The sequence below is a fragment of the Solanum pennellii genome, chromosome 3, assembly GCF_001406875.1.
Source record: "Solanum pennellii chromosome 3, SPENNV200".
In the NCBI taxonomy this organism is placed as follows: Eukaryota; Viridiplantae; Streptophyta; class Magnoliopsida; order Solanales; family Solanaceae; genus Solanum; species Solanum pennellii.
This window is the reverse complement of record NC_028639.1, coordinates 54316159-54336571: the sequence shown is the minus strand read 5'-3', so window position 1 is coordinate 54336571 and position 20413 is coordinate 54316159. Positions and strand designations below refer to the sequence as shown.

The 20413-nt window shown below is 29.3% G+C and overlaps 4 protein-coding genes across 6 annotated transcripts; 2 read left to right on the top strand and 2 right to left on the bottom strand.

The window, feature by feature from the left end:
• Window positions 1–2986: 2986 nt before the first annotated feature.
• Window positions 2987–4249, top strand: LOC107013928 (uncharacterized protein At4g00950). The gene is made up of 2 exons (XM_015213805.2): window positions 2987–3621; window positions 3870–4249. Exons 1-2 carry the CDS (start codon window positions 3064–3066, stop codon window positions 3942–3944), a joined length of 633 nt encoding a protein of 210 aa, XP_015069291.1. The 5' UTR covers window positions 2987–3063; the 3' UTR covers window positions 3945–4249.
• Window positions 4250–5181: 932 nt separating this feature from the next.
• Window positions 5182–7243, bottom strand: LOC107013463 (protein RKD4). The gene is made up of 3 exons (XM_015213369.1): window positions 7140–7243; window positions 6196–6715; window positions 5182–5352 (listed from the first exon to the last, which is right to left on the bottom strand). Exons 1-3 carry the CDS (start codon window positions 7241–7243, stop codon window positions 5182–5184), a joined length of 795 nt encoding a protein of 264 aa, XP_015068855.1.
• Window positions 7244–12684: 5441 nt separating this feature from the next.
• Window positions 12685–17296, top strand: LOC107015246 (protein ABIL3). The gene is made up of 10 exons (XM_015215454.1): window positions 12685–12981; window positions 13543–13673; window positions 14042–14124; window positions 14208–14358; window positions 15710–15809; window positions 15925–16017; window positions 16109–16151; window positions 16243–16331; window positions 16471–16613; window positions 16796–17296. Exons 2-10 carry the CDS (start codon window positions 13569–13571, stop codon window positions 16964–16966), a joined length of 978 nt encoding a protein of 325 aa, XP_015070940.1. The 5' UTR covers window positions 12685–12981; window positions 13543–13568; the 3' UTR covers window positions 16967–17296.
• A 219-nt stretch (window positions 17297–17515) lies between these two features.
• LOC107015247 lies at window positions 17516–19544 on the bottom strand. Of its 3 annotated transcripts, none has more exons than XM_015215455.2 (4): window positions 19412–19544; window positions 18561–18633; window positions 18419–18474; window positions 17516–17778 (listed from the first exon to the last, which is right to left on the bottom strand). In XM_015215455.2, the coding sequence occupies exons 1-4, from the start codon at window positions 19444–19446 to the stop codon at window positions 17667–17669; spliced, it is 276 nt and encodes a 91-aa protein (XP_015070941.1). In that variant the 5' UTR covers window positions 19447–19544; the 3' UTR covers window positions 17516–17666. The 3 variants fall into 3 exon arrangements, with proteins under 3 accessions (XP_015070941.1, XP_027771570.1, XP_015070942.1); XM_027915769.1 differs by having other exon boundaries at window positions 18561–18664; window positions 19412–19462; XM_015215456.2 differs by lacking the exon at window positions 18561–18633 and having other exon boundaries at window positions 18419–18525; window positions 19412–19504.
• Between the last annotated feature and the right edge of the window lie 869 nt (window positions 19545–20413).

Here is a 20413-nt window from a genome sequence, read left to right as displayed (position 1 = left end):
CTTGTTAAACTGCTTAGGTGGACTGTCATGTCAATTTCAATGGTAAAATAATGTTTTAAGAGTATTTGTTGTTCAAAACATAAAATACAAGTGTAGTTTTAATTGCAAAAATAAGTAAAGGGAATATATGAACTATTTCAGATAGCTCGAGGGTAATTTATCCTTTTTTTTGTATCACTATATCAAAATGATTTCCAGTGACAATTAATTAACGACAATAGTTTAATCGGACAAGGGCCTAAAATACCCTTAAGTATTGAAAATGGTACAAAATTACCCTTCAGCCACTTATTGGCTTCAAAATGCCCTTTTCATCCACCTATTGGCTCCAAAATACCCTTGTCATCCACTTTTGTGTTCAAAATTGACCACTTTTTTAATTGTTTTAAAATTAAACTCTTTAAGTATTTTTTAAAATACTTGGCGTTCAATTATTGATTATAATTATAATTTATTAATATAATTTATAAACCAACCCACTACACACTCATTACTAACTAAACCTCACCCAATTAATAATCCAATTATAATATCAAAATCGTCATAAACACTACTAAAACACAATGAAATTATAGAATTCTGAAAATGACATTCAAAATTATTCGAGTCCGAATCGGAGCCCCAATTAAATTTAGGTTGAGCCGCTTATTTAGGAGGACACTTTCTTTCAAAATAGAATTAGAAATTTATGATCAAAGGTAAAGAAGTAATACATCCCGAATTGATTCATGCACTTTTTTTAAATATAATTTTATAAATATTTATGATTTGTTTTAAAACTTTAATATATTATTTTGAAAAAAAGTTACATATGAAGTAACATCACATAATTGAGACGTAAGAATAATTAAGATAAACATAGTCAGACTTTTAAGTTTATTGGTAATTTTTATTTAGCCACTTGAATGTATGATAATTTACTTCTATAATTTTTAAAAACACTCAATTGGTAGTAGCTTGCATTAATAATGTGACGGGTTCATTAATTTAGAGGGATTTAATTATTAATGTGGTGGGTAGTGGATTGATTTATAAATTATACTAATAAGTTAAATTATAACATATAGTTGAGCACCACGTATTTTAAAAAATATTTAATTAGTTTAAATATAAAATCGTTAAATAAGTGGTCAATTTTGAACCAAAAGGTGGATGACAAGGGTATTTTGGACCCAATAGGTGGGTGGGAAGGATATTTTGGAGCCAATAGGTGAATGGAGGGTAATTTTATACCATTTCCAATACTTTAAGGGTATTTTAGGCCATTTTCCGTAGTTTAATTGTCACTAAATATGTATTTTTAGCGACAATTAGCACTCTTTATATATGTCCCTAAAGTCGTTAGCGACATTGCATCCAATGACAATTACCTAATACCTATAAAGAATTTAACACTCTGTTAATATGTCTATTTATTACCGTCAAAATGTGTTTTTGTTGTAGCGTATATTCAAAGAGTGATATAGTAAAATAACCCTTCTATTTATAGTTTCTCTAGAAATGTGGCAAGTCAATCTTAAACAAATATTGTTGGACAGATGATGTATTAGTTATGCAATTTCTAAATTGCTAATCAATCACCATATTAATTTTACACATGAATAATTTACCCATTAACTAGCTACAAACATGATATTATCTAAATTGCTAATCAATCACCATATTAATTTTACACATGAATAATTTACCCATTAACTAGCTACAAACATGATATTATCTATATAGAATTTTATACTAATATTACTTAATCTTCAAATCGATTATCAAACTATTTCATCGTATTTATCTAAATTATATATTTATCTAATTGACATCTTAACATTGCCGTCTAAAAGTTGAATGCCATTTGGATGTTTCTTTTTCACCGTTATACAAAACCTTACCTTCATGACCTTTTCATAACCCTCTTAAATAATCTATATCGTATATTAACATATTATTTTATATATATATATATGTATATACTTGTTTAAATAAATAACTATATAATATAAACAGAACGGTTGATGTTCATTACCGATTGATGATTAAGTCATTATGTGACCGTTGAAAGTCGTTATCAATTCTTTGTGTTGCTTATGACTAATTCAACATCTTAAAAATTGGCCTCACACATCTTTAAATACTTACTTTTTGTGTTATTTATTGTATTTTTCATTTATATATTGCTTGATAAAATATTAATTAGAGTAGTTTGTGAAAAAATTAATTAATTTCATCTTGAATTTTTAATATAATTTTAGACTGTTTTTGGATATATTCCATCCATCCATTTTTATTTCTTATGGTTTGAATTTTTAGAGTCAAATAATAAAAATTTTGATTAACATTTTATAATGTATTTTTTCATCATATTGATACGCAAAAAATTGCAATTTATAGTACTGTTTGTTTAGTTTTTGAATATCTATTTTTTTTTGTTAAAAAACTCAAATTATATAATCTAATTTAACTTTAAGAATTTAGTCAAATTAACTTTCGAAAAACACAACATAACAAATAAAAATGGACAGAAAAAGTTGTTAGGTTGTGGAGCCTGATTAACATTTATTCTCTGTAACCTAAAATACTCTGAATTATTAATATATATACCCACCGTCGTGGAAGTTTACTCACGGGGTGTTACCACGAAATATTGATTTATCTCTTTCTCTCTCTAGATCTCTCATCTCTTTCTCTCGAAAGTTCTTGTGTTCTTCATTCATTAAGTGTGTGGATTCAATCCTAACAAAAATACTTTTTAATTTGATCAACTTTGAATATGCACAAATAAAAACATGTCTCCTATTTTTATAAGTGTAACTTCAAAGTAGAAGAGCGTAGATGTCAACTTAAATTACATGCTTGTGTATTATGTGTTTGATGACAGATAATTTGAGACGAAGCGAGTATATATTAAATGGGCCCACACCCTTATACTTAGGATTAAGCTATATATCCGTTACTCGTGAATAAGAAGCGCCACATAAGAGGAGCGTTTTTACAACTCCTCATTTTTCATGCTTACACATTTAATTTATACAAAATATAAGTGTTTGGAATTGTGACATAAAATTTTACAATATGGCCTCTCATTATATTCATCATGATGATCATACTACAAGTACTAATTTTTCTTCTTCATATTCAACTCCAAAACTTTCTTTATCTAAACTTCCAAACAAACCAATTAGAAACACCAACAATGATGTAGTAGCTACATATGCAACTCCACCACTTCATCCAACACTTACAATTCCATTTCAATGGGAAGAAGCACCAGGAAAACCTAAAGTTACAAAGTCCAAAACAGCAAGGTGTCTAGACTTACCACCAAGGTTAACATTGTTGTTGAATGAAGGTGGTAAAATTACTAATACGCCCTCCCCAACGACCGTGATGGACGGTCCTTATAGCGTGGGGAGGTGTTTTTCTTCGATTGATGAAGAGATTGTGAGTAGTAATAATAAAGAGAATATTATGATGGGATCATGGAGATGGGAAAACATGAAGGAGAATGATAATAATAGAGGAGTTGTTGATAAGGGTAATTTCGACTTTTCCGGTTCTCTTAATCGTAGTACTAATTCAAGTGTAAGGCTTACAAGGAAAGGAAGCTTCTTCAATTTCTCTCGTAACTTGGTAAGTTTCCTATAATACCCTTTCTTAATCTTGGCCTAAATTATGTAAGTGAGTCAATTAATTAGTTTTTCTTAAAAAGAAAAAGTATTCTTCTTGTAATCATGAATAAAGTACCTTTTGCATCTTACTATCCCAAAGATTAAAAAAAAAAGTATTCTTTCCGTTCTGTCCTAATATCTATTGCTGGTGCAAGATGATAGATGTCAATTATAATTATATAGTATTGATTATTGTGTATTAATTTACAGGGAGGAATTTACGAAGGCTTTAAGCAAGTAGTTCCAAGGAGATGGAGACGACCAAAAAACAAAAGAGCTATATGAGCTATATATATATATTATATGAATATAAGGAAAAAATTTATCCTATAATTATTCTCACTTTTAATTAGAAAATGGATTAATTATAAATTGAGTCAATTATCTATAATGACTTTATTATTATGTACTTGGTTAATTATAATTAGTTAATGGAATTATAGTTATCTGTATTTAGGTGCAATGTACTTGGAACTTAATTTATGTAAATATAGGTTGTATACGCCATGTGAACTTATCTACTATTTCTACAGAACACTCACGCAATGAATTAAACATAATATATACATGCACTGTATAAACTTTGATAAGATTTTCAAATGCAGTATACATTTTTTTATTATATTTGTACACAAAGTATTGACTTATTCATATTCACAAGTTACCTTATAAGTATTAATAATGTTGTATAGCTATATAAATATAATAACTATTTCTTCCGATTAGTTGTTACTTTCTCTTTCACACTCTTGAGAAAATCATAAATAGGAAATTTTTCTTGAATATTTATAAATATTTATTTACACCATAAGAAATAATTAATTAGAAGAAATGATGAAAAAACATAATTTCTTTTCCGATTTTATAAATTAACAAGCATGAAATAAATATTTTTTGCAAAAGGGTAGTATCTTTTGAAACAACTATTAATGTGGAATAAAAACTCATCTTTTCAAAAGATATTCGAAGAAACAATTTTAAAAACTCAAGTTTCAAAAGATTGAGGGAATAACATATTTAAAAACGCAAGTTTCAAAAGATACTAGTATTATTTTCTTATACATTTTGCAGAATCAAACAATAGTACTTCAGATGTAGTTTCAAAAAATGAAATTTGGGAAGAATAGAATATGGTCCACCTACCTAAGGGGGTAAATATTATTTATGATACGTACTCGCTTAGCAATATAATTCCACCCAATAAAAGAAGTAACGATAGTAAAATAGAAAAAAACATAACAATCACAACAATAGTAACTTAATAAAACTATGTTATTCAAATTTAAAACAAAAAAATTAGTAATGGAGAGTTGTAATTAGGAAATTCTTAGCAAGACTTTTTGTATTAAGATCAAAACCAAAAAGGGGAAAAGATTAATGTTAAGATAAATAATCAACGCCATATGCACATGGCTAATTGATCATACCTACATCACTACTAATTGTAATTAAGAAAATGTAGCCTATGGTAAACTAAAGAAATCTAGCTAGCCCTATGGGAAATTAAGTTAAGGTAATGAACTTAATAAAAATTAGCAGCCATGGCCATGGAAGCCCTTCTTTTCTTGTAATTAGCCTTGAAACATGTTTGTCTTAGCTTCTTTGTTCTATCAGTTAGTTCCATTTCAGGCACTCTTTCAACCATCCTTTGATGCTCTTCCAGCATTTCCACTTCACTTGTAAGTCCCATTTCCTGCATCAAATAGTCTTAATGTTATACATATATACCTAGTTTCTCTGTTCACTGTAACGTAAGACTAAAAAGTGTTCTAACACTTTCAAAATTTATATAAACCTATTCCTCAATTCACTCTAACAGAAGACTAAATAAGGACACGGACACATGTCACAATCTTATCCATCGATCCGATATTTAATAAATATTGGGATAAGATTATGACACGTGTATGTTTGTTAGTATAAAGGGTATATATGCTCTAATTTTTATATGGCAGGTCACCGATATCCCAAAAATATAATGGAGGATATCTGCATACCATTTACGATAATTGAGGGGTATATTTGTTATTTTTTCCAATAATTTATAACAAATCCAACAAGCAAATGAAATATATGCTTGTATATTCATCCATAAGCGAAAAAAAAATGTAATTATGAGAAATTATTGCATACTCTAATATATGATATATATATCAGTATAATAACTTATATGTTTGTTCTATATGTCTACGAATCTAGGGTACTACTAATAGGGTTCGAATGAACCCAGTACTTAGCTTATCCGTAGACCTTGTATTGTACTAAAAAAATAAGTAAATATATATTTATCAACTTGTGAACTACCAATAAAACAGTTAACAATTCATTGCTATGGAAGGGGAAGAAAATTTAGAAACCCCAAACTGCTAGTACTGGCTCCGCCTCTGATTGCTAGGAGTATACATGGTCCACAACAAATAAACTAGACGTGGTATGAATTTATCAAGCTCTAATTAACTCTTAAATTAGTTCTAATTAATCATATTTATACTTAGTTAAAGAAAAAAAACGTACATAGACAAAATTAAGCACGTACCTTAACGTTATGAATTAGAGTTTGCAAGCTCTTAAGTTTACGATGAGGCCATCTCATTATATTAAGTTCCCTACATCTTTTCTTCAAAACTGTCAATCCAACTCTCAACTCTTTTGCTGCTTTTGTTATTGGTACATGAAAATACCTTTGTATTTCTTCCAATTCCAACGTATCGCTCTTTTTATGCCTCCTATTATTATTCCGATTTTGAATAATCTCCATTGAGTCACCATAAAAAGCAGGAGTAGTAACCTGAGATTCGCCTGAAGTGTCATGTGTCACGTTCTGAGGCATGACATTGACATTTGCATCATGAATAATGAGGGTATTATTGTCTTCTTGGAATTGAGGTGGTAGTGATTTCAAGTCAAATGAGCCCAAATCTTGGCATATTTCTTCAAACTCTTCAAGCCCAAAATATGGCAAGTTGTTGTTTTGGAGATCATTGGGTAATTCAAATGGATCAAATTCAAAGTTCAATAAGCCTCCATTGGACAATCTTGAATCTTGTTGCAATGTTCTATTGATTAAAAAAAAAAAGAACAATACATTAATTTTTAATCAAGATTTAATAAAATATACAAAAGAAACAAAAATCTTATTTGCAGCGCCACCCTTCTCGAAGGGAGTGCGCAAAAAAAGAGAGACATACTACATATTAAAAAAGAAATAGTTTACTAGGTTTTGAATAAATTTAAATACAAATACAACATTCGATCAACAATACTGAATTTTGTTGAACATGCAAGTAGAACTATAGCTTCATACATATATACATGTTTATGCTTTAAAATTCGCCTATCATGACCTTCTTATCAAGAAAGTCACTAAAATTTTATTTCTAGATTAGTCGAGCCTAAGCAAAAAAATGTACTATATACAAAATAGTTATAACAAAAAATCGCAAACATAATAGTTAACTCGTTATGTTTATGATTACTTACCCGAAGGTGGAAGGAGGGTATTCTTGTTCAGAATACAACCAATCAAAGTGATCATTCTGATTTTCCATCTTTAGAACATCAAGTACTTGAGATTTCACATCCATAGTATTTAGAAGATTTTTTTTTTTATGTAGAGAATTTTATATTCAAATTTAATTGAAAAGGCCAATGAGGGGTGTGTATATATATAAATTGGGAAATAGAAGCGAGTTAAATGAGTAATTAATTAATTTGGAGTTCGTGCAAGAGGGATTATGGGAGTTACAATGTATAGAAATTATGGATTTTGATTAATGGGCACGGCTTTTAAATATGAATTAGTGTAAAAAATGTGCCTATTAATTGTTTTTGATAATTACATGATTAATTGTGGGACACTAATTAATGCACTATTCATTCTAAATTTCATTTACATACACTACTTATAGTATGTATGCGTGTGATTTCGATGTGTGTGTGTTTACACTTAGCAATATTAATCCATGCATGCATGTTTATCTAAAATGAGGTTCATACTTTTATTTGACTAAAAAGAAAGAACATTTAATAAAGGATTTATCCTCAAAATTTATCGCTAAATAGGTAGTACCTAAATTTATTCGCATCGCGTATTTACATAAAGCTAAGATATGAATGTCATGTGTTTAAGTTAATAATTTATTTAAGTTCTTTAAATTACGTAATAATGAAAATTACGTTGACCTGATATAAACACGTGCGGATAAGTTTTTTTGGTTAAGTAGTTATGGCTAAAACTACTTTTTGATAACTTGTTGCTAATCCGTCGTTAAAGTGACAAAGATTTTCTTTTTTTGTTTAATGATAAAAGTCGCATGTCTCCTAAATGTAAACAAAAATTAACTTATATACATAGTTATATTCTATATGAAATTTTATATTATTAGTGTATTTTAATTTGTAGCAAGATATATATGAATTATTTTTCAACTTATTGAATGTTATAGTATTAGTGAATTTTAATCTGTAGCAAGTTATATATGAATTATTTTTCAACTTAGTGATTTCATTTACTATGGATAATTTTCTGTAATTATTTTTTTGATAACTTGACGGTGTAAAAAATACGATTATATTTTAGATTGTCATTAAAGAAGTTAAATTCAACAAATGCATCTACTAGTTTCCATTTTATGTTTCTAAAAATTAGATTATTACTGAGGGTATTTTTAAGGGAAAAATAAGTAATTATACGATTTAACATAACATAATTTTTAAAAATCTTTATCATTTGAATTAATTACAAAAATGTCATTTTTCCTTCTCTCTTAATATTCACTCAACCTTTTTTAGATGCATTACAATTTTGTTTGTGTATAATGTATCAGATACAAATGTTATTGTTAATACATAACTTCAATTATTTCAAACGTAAATCAGTATAAATTCGATTTGTAGTTATGTATCAGTTATCAGATTCATAACTCATCTATCATTTGCTATGTATTGGACGAACTAGCAAAGTGTCAGCAAGTTTTGAATCGAGATTGTTAGTATAATTTGGATAACTTTTGAGATAGAATAAAACAATAAAGTCAATATATGATGTATGGATAATAGTGAATGGAGTCAATATATTGGGATTAACGTAGAATAGAAGTTACAAAAACAATTACTCCTACTAACAAGTAGGATAGGAGTATAATTAGGAATAATTATGAACACAATTAATGAACTCAAATGCGTTCATAAAATATATTTATGTTTTATCTGCTCACACTTGTTTTAGGGTTCTGTGATGGGCTTTTCTTTGCTGCCATCCATCAAGACCAGTCCAATAAATTGAGTTAGGCCCATAAATTAGGCCCAAAACCCAGATTTTGCAAGTTTTCATGAATATGGCCTCTATTTCTGGTTTTCCTTTTTTTTTTTTTAAATGATATATATATATATATCATATTGAACTGAAAAATGATAGTTGTCGAGTAATGAGTTGGTGACCTAATGGTGTCTGGATGGTGGTGTTTTGGCTGTTTTTTTTTTTTTTTTGTGTTGACGTTTTGGTAAATTTCACATTGGATACATCACTTTAATTCGAGTATTGATGTGTATCGGTCAGTTCAGCTCGATTTTGAAGTTATTTGATTGGATATGTCGATTATCAGTTTCTAATTATGTTAAATCATTAAGAATAAATATTGACTTATAGGTTTATTGATTAACTGATCATTATATGCATGATTCGGTTATCGTTTAACCGTTAAGATTTGACACATAAAAATAAATGACTAAAACCACTTAGAAACATGGTGACAAACTAAATAAACCATACACACGAGTAATTGATATATTGATATATTGCTATCTTGCTAAAAAAAATATTATCACATTATAGAATAACTGAAAGCTTGAGATTATTAGAAACAAAAATATGAAACTAAATTGTTAAGTCAATGACTTTATATACCGAATGGTATAAATATAATTTATTAGTTTATTATTGAATTATCGATCAATTCGTTAAGCAAAAAATCTCAAATCAATAACCCAACATAAAAAAAGAAAAAACCATTATTGAAACTGTTAAACTAATAACCTATTACCCATAAATTAATAATTTTTTTTAAAAATCAAATTATCAATTTTAAATAAACCTAATTAATACTTTAATAAGATATTATAAAATATTCAACCCGCTTATTTGACACCAAACGCGTTACTCAAATGGCATGTAGGGATAAAGAAAGCACAATAAAATTTGGTTGCTAATTTTGACTTTTTGGTTTGGTGGCATTGACAAGAAAAATAATCAAATCAATCTTTGTTGTGGGACCTCCACCATTCACGCCATAATTGATTTATTTTACTATATACTAAAATGACTTTACATAGTTTAGCCAAAAACTTTATTCACATTATTTATACACACTTTGGCTTAATCATAATCACCTCTATTAATTATTAGTATTATTAATTAGTTACAACTTAGTGTTTTGACCAAACTTTTTTGAAAGTGATATCAACAATCGGAAGTATAATATATTAGTTCATCCACTTTCATATATTATTTATAGATAGTGCTCCTTTTTACTATACTCTAAGAGATTATACATAATATTTCAATTACTTTTTTTTTAGTAGATATTAACACTATATGCCAGTGTTTGTATTCATCGATAGGTTAATGATTTGAGTTACGTTGAGTGGTAAGTAATAGAAAAACGATATATTTTTATTTGTTTATTTTCATTTGTCATTAATTTTAAAAATATATTTTATTTTTATTCATTATTTTTAATATATCAAAAAAATATTTTTTCATATTTATCCTAAACTTAATTAGTTATTCCTTAAATTATTTTTTAAGATCAATTAATATACACACTATGATAAAATATTCATATCAATTATTATTTCATAAAAAACGTGCAAATTTAAATGTAATATTAAAAGTAAGTGAAAAAAAGAAAATTGAACTCGCTAAAAAAATCTAATGTTTCGAAAAATGACATTATTTTTAAATTTATTCCATCTTATAATTCATCTCAATAAATTGAATTGTACTTTGATTATTATGTTTGTTAATTAAAATTTAAATTATATTCTTTAATTGTTGTCATTACTCACTCCTTTCTTTTAGAATGCTATATAATTTTTTTAAAAAAATATCAATATTTGTTATGACTTTTAATTTTCATAGTAATTTTTTTTCTATATCTACTTTTTTAAAGTCAAAAGTCTATTAAAAATAATTTCTGTATCTCAAATATATTTATATATATCATTGATATTCCTAAAAATTTACGGTGATATTACACTTGAGTTATTACTAGGTCAGAATGTAGAAAAATGTATTATTTGTATTTTCTTTTTGAAGTGTATGACTAAAGTAAGTAAAACTCCAAGTATGATTATTGACAGTAGAATAAAGATTTCAACATAAAGTGAAACATTTAAGTGTTTTATTAATAATTATTAATTACTTCTATTTGCTTTAACTTTGCATGCCATAGTCCCATCTAGTTTATTAGTGTTAGTTGATTTTACTACAAGAAATTGTCAATAGAAAATATTTTTCACTCACCAACTAAATATAAAAAAAAATTAGAAATCAATTTGATTTTTAAGAAAATATGACGAGAAAGAGTCGCTCGGAGCTTCTAGGAATGCAAAAAATAAATAAATAAAAATTAAGAAAATAAATAAATAAATAAAATTAAAGAAAATATTTTTTTATCGGACATTTTTTCGTAGGTCAATTGATTTTATACTCCTTCTAAAATTGATTTATATATTTATAAAAATCAAAATCAAAATAGCATACAAAAATAAAATAAAATTGCATTATCATTTTCTTTTATACAAACTATTATAACTTATAAGGGATATGTTCATCATTTTTCTCTTCTTTTATTGCCACAAAATATTCCTCCATATTTAAACTTGTATTGCAAATATAAAAAAAAAAAACAGTCTCATTCTTTATTAAATTATTTATATATTAATATACTCAATAAGGAACAAAACTATAAAAGCCATAAATAGAAATGAAGAGCTATCATTTTTAAGTTACATACAACAACTTTACACGTTATAATAGATACCATGCCATTTTAATTTAATTTGATTTTCTTGTTCTTAAAAAATAATTCTAATTTTATTTTATTTATATCAAATTAGATATGTCCAAATCGAACCAAAATTGATAACTCAAATTAATAATGAATGATCAATTTAGCGATTTTGGTAATAATTTTAATTTTTCTTATAATTGAATTATAAGTTCTTAACCGTTTGAAATTTTTTCTTATTGCTCCTGAGCGATATGCATTTCAATTTATGTACATAGTACATTTAGTTTATCAATTTATTTTAAAGTAATTTAAATATTTTTTAGTGTCAAATCTTAATGTTTATACTGTAATCAATAAGTCTATAAATCAAATTAATAAATTTTAAAATCAAACTGAACCAACCGATATATAAGATCATAAATTATCACGTAAATTTTAACCCGTTACAAGATGGAAAAATTAAGCGCATAAGTAAATATATACTAGTTAATTAGTTAACATAGATATAGTTTACCTTAATTACAATTCATGACCTACTTTTAGCTATAATTACGCGATTCAGTTTTTTAATTTTGTATAATTCAGAATTCATATAATTTTTGTATAATTCAAAATTTATATAATATAATTTGTATAACTGTTTATCCTTCTGATATTGTAACTGTATAAATTCTTTATTTTAAGTTTATACAAATAAATTATACAAATATATAACAAATTATATAAATATGCAAATTATATAAATAAGATAATTTAAATTATAGCTACAAATAAATTACAGTTAAAAAACATAATTAAATTTATTATAATAATAATTTGTGAAATTCTCCATATCAGATTAAAGAATAAACACGAGGAGGACATGGTCCACTAAACAAAAGCAAACGTTGTAGTAATGATTAGAAAGAGGATTTTTAATTTTTTATGTTTTTGCAAGAAGAACCCTATATTTGATTCCTGTTTGCAAAATCAGTACACAATCTATTAATATTCTACAAAATCACCCCTACCTTTTGAAATTCTTGAAGACGTGCTCTCCTTGATGAACGGCTGTCCCCATTTTCTTCTCTCTCTCACCACTTCTACTCCTTTGCCATTATCAATTTCTCAACAAAAAAAACCTTCTTTGTCTTTTTCCCTTTTGTTTAGTGAAATTCTTTCTTACCAACAACCTACTATATTGCTCTCTTCAATTTGTGGGGGCCTGTTTATTTTCCCCCAACAAACTCATTTTTGTGTTATATAGCTTCAATGTTGAAGAGGGTGTCGGTTTCTTTGCTCTACTAGGTGAAAAAAGTAGAAATTCCCAGGTTGGGTTCTTTGTTTTTTGAGTTCTTTTGTAGTTTTTGGTTATGGGGTTTGCTCTATTTGGTTGATTAATGAAATAAAGATTTCAAATTTGGAATGTGTGATAGAGTTCAGTTGTTCTCTTTGATCTTGTTGATTTTGGGTAGAAATTTCTTTTATGGGGTTTGCCTTGTTGTGGGGTTTTTCTTTTTGACTCAAAGATTGCAGCTTTTTTACTATGAGTGCTGATTGTGTGTAAGTTAGAGTGTGATTGTTAAGTTTCTGACAAAATGAATGGTTTAATTATTATGGTATAGTTGAAGAGATAATGTGAAGCATTATCCTGACATAGTTCTTTCTTGTTTTTTCCTATTGTCTCTGTCTGGTGTAAACTGTTTGTTGGCTTGTTGTTGATTCATTTAGCAGCTTTTCAGGAATGTAATAGTTGTTTTCTGAATTCTAGCTGAAGTAATAATTGTTGCAGAAGTGAATTTTTACAGGTTGTAGTGGCAAACAGTTACTGGTTTTGTTTACACTTTTTTTCTCGTCATTTCCTTGAAATGTCGGTATCATGGTTGTTACAGGATAAGAACTGGTCACTAGTAACTCAATGGAGACACTAAATTCACCAGCTACAATGACCTTTCCCAGAGAGCCTGCCAACTTTGATGAGGTTTCTATGCATCAAAGCATGCTCTTTTCCGATAGTCTTAAGGTACCTACCTCTTTTGCTGAGCTGAAAATTGGTATTTTTCTTCAAAATAGGATGTTGGGAACATGAAAGCTATGTCTCTTGGTTTGAGATTGTTGTAGAAATGACTATCTTTAATCTTCATTCTGAATATTTGATTCCAATGTTTGAAAACTTGAAAGCTGCATATAAAAAATCTCTTCTGTCCATTTTGCTGAATGCTTAGTAATCTTTGATTTGAAACTTGCTAGTTAGTCATTTTTATCTTGAAGAAAGAAACGAAAGAGAGGTAAAGAATCTGATTCTTAAAATACTTTCTTTGTTGACTCGGTATTTGATTTCTTGCTATGTTTCTAGGGATTATAGTTTCTGACTTGCACTGATTTCTTCAGGATTTGAAGAATCTGAGGAAACAACTTTACTCAGCAGCTGAGTATTTTGAATTATCTTATTCTAATGATGAGCAAAAAGATGTGTGAGTCATCTGTCGACTTGTGGGAAAGTTCAATTCCATTTTCCATGTTTGGTATGGCTTTTAACATATTTCTCTTCTTACAGTGTGGTAGATACGTTGAAAGAGTATGCTATCAAAGCACTTGTGAACACCGTGGATCATTTAGGCTCTGTGACATATAAGGTCAGTGATCTCTTGGATGAAAAAGTTGATGAAGTTTCTGGAACAGAGCTGCGTATCTCTTGCATTGAGCAGGTAATAATTTTTCCTTTTTTGGATATCAAAGATTTACGAAGACCATCATTTATAGAATTCTGATCAGATAACATGGCGTTGTGCTAAAAAAAGTGACCATCAGTAATAGCATGTGTGACTAATACTCTTTTTAGTGTCATGTATTCAACTTTGTTGAAAATACCTTTGTGACTTTATGCGTGTGTATGGGAGGAGAAAATGTTTTCCAATTGTACATGTTTGGTTGGTAAAAATATTTTGGAAACGACTTCTATAATGGAAGAAAAGAAAACAATTTTCACAGGTGACATTTCAAGTTCATTGTCTCGTCCCCACCCACCCAACACCCCTTGACCATCCCACCCCATCCTAGCTAGCTCCGTAATGTTTTTGGATAATATTTTTTAGCTTACTTACCAAACAGTCAAACACTAGATAATAAGGAACTCACTTGTTTTTCAAGGAAACGTTTTCAATGGAAAACATTTTCCTTCATACCAAACACATATGTCTTCTTTGATCTCCCTCCTTACTACACAAACATAGAAGATCTTGTAACAATACTACTTCTTATGGATAGGTTAATCGAATGAACTCCATAACTGAAATCAAGATGCATATCAAGTTCCATGTGGTTGAAGAAATATAATTTGTTGATAATCCTTGCAAATGAACTTTTACGGGGTTTATCAAGTACTGTAAAGGTAGTAGACATACTCTTAAGACTGCCACATGCTAACACTTTCTGTAGATCCAATGCTTGAACATATCAAATGCCTGGCAGTGTGCAATTTTACTTATATTTTGTGTTCAAAGAATTGTATGTCTAATATGTTTATAGGTGAAGTGAATGAACAGACGCACACAAAAATGGTGAAACTAGTTATGACTTATGAGGCTTTTCTACTGTTTTATATTGTTATGGTGTGATGCTAATTCATTATGCTTTCTTTGGGAATTCAAGAATTGGATACAGGATTTAGTTAATCTATTTCTGTCTTATTTCTTGTTTGGCTTGCTGGACCTAATTTGGATATTCAGAGCTGGAGCCAACTATGAGAATGACTCAGACCCGGCAAATTTGCGTAGATATATGGCTATATGATCTTGTTGCTCTACTAAATGGATCAATATATTTTTGACTTAAACAGTCACAATGTGTGGGAAATTCCAACCCTAGGCCCCCTAACCCATGGCCTTGAAGCAGATTTCTGATACCGAACATATGATTACGGTCTTCCAGATATTCTCGCTTGAAAATAACGGCATCACAGTCTTGTTGATCCACCCTTGTGTTACTATCTTTGTGTTTGGTTGTGAGAGTAGCTTGTGTTATTCTGGTTCTTATTCATTTTACCTGATTTTCTTGTAGAGACTAAAGACATGCCAGGAGTACATTGATAATGAGGGTATGTCGCAGCAGTCATTGGTTATTCATACTCCTAAGTATCACAAGCGATATATATTACCAGGTAATTATTGATTACATCACATCAGTATATCTTTCAATTCTATTCCTTTAGCAGTATTTGTTGCTCTCAACTCAGAACTTAGTACATTCAACTATTTTTGATAATCTTTTTCCAGTTGGCGAGACAGCGGATGGTGGTAACCTCACCAAGTTACAGTACCAAGGGTGTAGTCTTGACGATCAAGATGATTGGAATCAATTTAGAAATGGTAGAATATAATGCATTGTGTTCAGTTTTTGAGTTTCCATTAACACATGTGTGAAAAATGATATGACCGGAGCTGGTTTCTTTTGATGCAGCTGTGCGAGCAACAATTAGAGAGACTCCACCACCTGCAGCTGGGTAAATTTTTTCGTTCTTCTTGTTGTATCCAGCTACCTGATACCTATTATGTTTTACCATGCATGACTATGTATAGATTCATATACTGCAGGAAAGGATTCTCCCCATCACCTACTCCACGTCTTCTTCAGCAGTATGGAAAATTTTCGTTCTCCGGAACCACACCAAAAAAGGAATTAGGTCTCTTCCCATTATTTTCTTGCATTATAATATCCTTGTATTTTAGTGCTTGCAATTTTCCACCTTCTTGGTCTCAAATGCTGCTTCTGACTGATTAATTTAATCCTTCTTTTTGTACTTTGGCTTAATGGTCCAACAGACAAGCGAACAGTTTCACCACATCGGTTTCCTCTTTTACGAACTGCATCACTTGCTAGTCGGCCAACGACCCCCAAAAGTTCTAGGCCAACCACCCCAAATAAGAGTCGGCCTACAACTCCAAACCCTTCCAACGGGAGACGGGTAATTACTGGATCCTATATAATTTCCATTTGTTTAATATGTTTATTTCCAGGTCCAGCCTTAATAATTCTTAGCTGCAGCCGATAAGATCATGCTCCTCTATGCTGAAATTCTGCAACTTAACTTGTTCATAGTAGACTTGGTAGTTATTTTCTTTTAACTGTTAAATTGTGTTTGAGCAGTACGCTGCAGAGCCTCGTAAATCAGCTTCAATGCGACTTTATGTGGACAATATAAACACCAAAGATCCTGAGCAACATTCCAGCAAAAGTAAACGTCTGCTTAAATCTTTGCTCAGTCGACGCAAATCAAAGAAAGATGAAACTCTATATACATACATAGATGAATATTAACAGGAACAAGTCCAAAGAAAAATAGAATTAAAGGAGGGGTGTATGTGGTAGCACTTGCAGCTGTAAACCAGGAACATGCTTTATTGTTGCTTCTCCAGTTGTTAAACGGAAAATCAGGGACAGACTTTTTGTATTAGTGCACTGCTTACCTTTCCTCAATTGTATATTAAATTTTGGCAATGTATTGGCAGTTTATAAACGCAATTATAAAGACTTGATTAGTTGTCCTGGACATGGTCTTGACAGATTATATAAAGTAATAGAGCAAGGATTTTAAGGTCGTTTTGGACGAAATTTGGATTGAAATTTATGAGAGTTATTTGTTGTTGAGTTCCCTGATCTTCCTTTTACTCTTGCATTTAGAAACAACAAAACATATATGACGAAAATCTGATGGAATGTTTGAAGCATAAGGAATGAGAATATCATCTGATACTTTGCTGCATGCCAAAGGTTATATATATCAGTAGTTTATAGCTTTTTTTTATTATATGAAGATCAGTTAATAGCTTTTTATCATATTTGTTTAGTGCTTCTTGTAGTTCTAGATTACATGATATCAATTATAAAGATGAATATAATCTGAAGTTAAATTATCAGTTGGCAATGAATACCACTGTCAATTACAAACAAGAAGTGGCTTCCTGTTATATGGCACATCAATAAATGAACAATGTCTTAAAATATCCAATAGCGGTCTCTATTCCTTCTTTGAACCAAATTCTTCAATGGTTTTTGTTGTGAGTGTGAGTACATCTACAAATGCACTAAATGATGCACGAAGAAATCTTGCTTCAACAGCCTCAAAATTCCTGTAAAAACATTAGGAACAGTTCAGAGAGCTGAACGATGCAGAAATAGCAAGTATAATAACTTGAACACTCAGCATTCAGAAATTTTTGGTAAAGAAGAGTGACATTCTTCATTGCTAATCAGAAAGCTGGGGGAGGAAGAAGCGTCATTTTGAACAAGGTTTGCTTTGACTAGGAAATTTGCTATAAAGACAACTGACTGGTGCCAAGTATATTTCAGCAAACAAGGAAGAGTTCACAAAGAACAGTTACATCACTACATCTGTTGCCTGTCAATTTATGGCTCAGGCACGCAAACAAAATATTGTTTATATCATCAAAACTATAGCTCAATATCAGTGCTTGATTTCTATGAATGATAGGAGTAAAAATTAAGCAACTAGCACATTACAATTATGTTCTCAAGAACTTGTACTTTTGGGTGCTTTTTCAGCAAATACAATATGAAGATATGTATAAATTTTGATGAAGTATGAAGATATCCATAAATTACCATCAGACACACATACACACACGTATATATATATATATCCTGAACGTATAAGAAAATATTGACAACAATGACTCCTAACTGCAGTTGGAAGTTCAGAAATCAACTGGTTTCAATAAATTCAATTGAGTCGAAGAAGCATGTGCTCACACTGAAAGCTTCCCGTTAGATACAGACATATGCCTCTTCACTTTATCAGGCTGCAACTGCAATTTTAATTGTACAAACGTTGGAGCACTGGTGGATCGAAACAGATGCTACAAATGAGTAAAAAACCTCAGTATCACTATACCTCCTTATCAACAGCCAATGCAGTATAGACAATATGAGCATTTTCTTCAGACCCAAGATCTACTTCCAAGTTGCTGCATAAAGTATACCTCATAAAATTCACTCCTTCGCCAAGGAATACAAATCACGAACACATTAACATAGAGTATAACTCATTATTGCTAGTGCCTAGATGTCACAAATTTGCTACTCTATTCTTCAGTTCCGATTCTTGATTTTAAAAAATGCATGAAGTCCCATTTCATTTCCAAATGTAACAGTAGATGGAGATGTATAGTTCACACAAGACAAAACAGACAAGCAACAATAGAATACATTAAGTAAATGAAGACAGGTTCGCATCAAGAAGAGATTAGACAAATTAGGAAGGACAATTACACACAACATGTCCCTGAAATTGAAATTTCTGCTCGTACAATTCAGTATGAAACTTTCCATATGCTCTCCACCAACAAAGCTAATACCTAACATTCCATTTACGCAGAGTCTCGACACCACAAGTTCATTCCTAGCTCGGTGTCAAGCTTCTCTACAAGTGTCTCAATGTACAATACATTAAAAATGAACAGAGAAAGCTCTACTATGACCCATTACTTAAAAACTAGCTAACCCCCTCATCTACCCCTTACACCATCAAAAAGAAGAAGAGAACATTAAAAAGGAGAAGTCTTTTTGATAAGGAACCAAGTAAAACCATATGGGTATGTTGAAATGAATGATTAAAACCAAGAAAAAAAATTTGCAAGAGCATAAATTAATCTTTTTAATATACATTTGTTCACATAACATAAAGACAAAAGCATTTTCTTGAAATAATATGGATTTCTTAGTTGTTAGATGAAGAGAAAATACCAGTTGAAGTCCCATGGAGACGCCACACCATCCATTCCTTCAGTTGCTGTACAGCAGTTGAAATTATTGGTCGATTATTAGGGTTTTAATGAAAAAGTACCAAAATCTATAAACCCGACCCGCAAAATAATAAGTGGGTATCCTTATTTGTGTGAATCAGAAATAGGCCCTTTTTACTCGTTTGATTTTTCTTTTATACTTATTCATTTTAAACTATCAAAAAAGGATAATTTTTTTTATTTATTATATCTTTAATTAATTAATTTTGAAAAAAATATATTATATTAATTATTATTTTCTTAATAGGTATGTCAAGAAAAAAATAGACAAATAAATAATAACAGAGAAAGTATGTGAATTTGAGTTCAGCTAAGTCCCAGTATAAATATTGAGTATTGAATGGACAATGCCTTTGCCTTTAGAATTATCGTGATTTTTAATTTTTACCCCTCGAATTGATTTTCCTATTTTTTTTTATATATATATGCTTCTCATTTAATGAAAACTTATGAATCAAATTATCTTTATTATAACCTGATTTCGCAAAGATAAAAATTTAGATAAGTTATGTAGTATCTGTAAGGTGAAAGTGTAGAAAATTAAGCAACATAATTTTGTGAATTGTGAAATTAAACTTATGTCTTATAACACATAAAATGTGTCTTGCTATTTACAAAAAAATAAGTTTAGTCCTCCTATAAGAGTCATGATTTTGTAATATTGAAATGAAACTTTTTTTCTATTAAGATATAACTTATGCTTTGCAATTTTTTTATTTTTTTTTTGAATTTAGAAATATTATTAATCACTTTTTATTTATTGAAGAGAGGGTGGCGAAAAATAAAAATTAAAGAGTATAAATTTAAGAAAAAGATTAAAAGGCCACGAATGTCTATTGAAACTTGAAAGGTATCTTATTAGTATTAAATTAAAATAACGTTGCGTAATTTGTCTATAGTAGGACGCAATTAATTTAAAAATTAGCTATTAAAAAGAAGGAAA

Bases quoted from the DNA above. Each gene is read 5' to 3' on its own strand.
- LOC107013928 (XM_015213805.2), top strand. From the start codon at position 3,064: ATGGCCTCTCATTATATTCATCATGATGATCATACTACAAGTACTAAT. The intron at 3,622-3,869 runs GTAAGTTTCCTA...ATTAATTTACAG, and splicing joins TCAATTTCTCTCGTAACTTG to GGAGGAATTTACGAAGGCTT.
- LOC107013463 (XM_015213369.1), bottom strand. From the start codon at position 7,243: ATGGATGTGAAATCTCAAGTACTTGATGTTCTAAAGATGGAAAATCAG. The intron at 6,716-7,139 runs GTAAGTAATCAT...TTTAATCAATAG, and splicing joins TACCCTCCTTCCACCTTCGG to AACATTGCAACAAGATTCAA. The intron at 5,353-6,195 runs GTACGTGCTTAA...TATTTGATGCAG, and splicing joins CTCTAATTCATAACGTTAAG to GAAATGGGACTTACAAGTGA.
- LOC107015246 (XM_015215454.1), top strand. From the start codon at position 13,569: ATGGAGACACTAAATTCACCAGCTACAATGACCTTTCCCAGAGAGCCT. The intron at 16,152-16,242 runs GTAAATTTTTTC...CATATACTGCAG, and splicing joins ACTCCACCACCTGCAGCTGG to GAAAGGATTCTCCCCATCAC. The intron at 16,332-16,470 runs GTCTCTTCCCAT...ATGGTCCAACAG, and splicing joins CACACCAAAAAAGGAATTAG to ACAAGCGAACAGTTTCACCA.
- LOC107015247 (XM_027915769.1), bottom strand. From the start codon at position 19,442: ATGGTGTGGCGTCTCCATGGGACTTCAACTG. The intron at 18,475-18,560 runs GTATAGTGATAC...TTAAAATTGCAG, and splicing joins CATTGGCTGTTGATAAGGAG to TTGCAGCCTGATAAAGTGAA. The intron at 17,779-18,418 runs GTGAGCACATGC...ATGTTTTTACAG, and splicing joins TCTAACGGGAAGCTTTCAGT to GAATTTTGAGGCTGTTGAAG.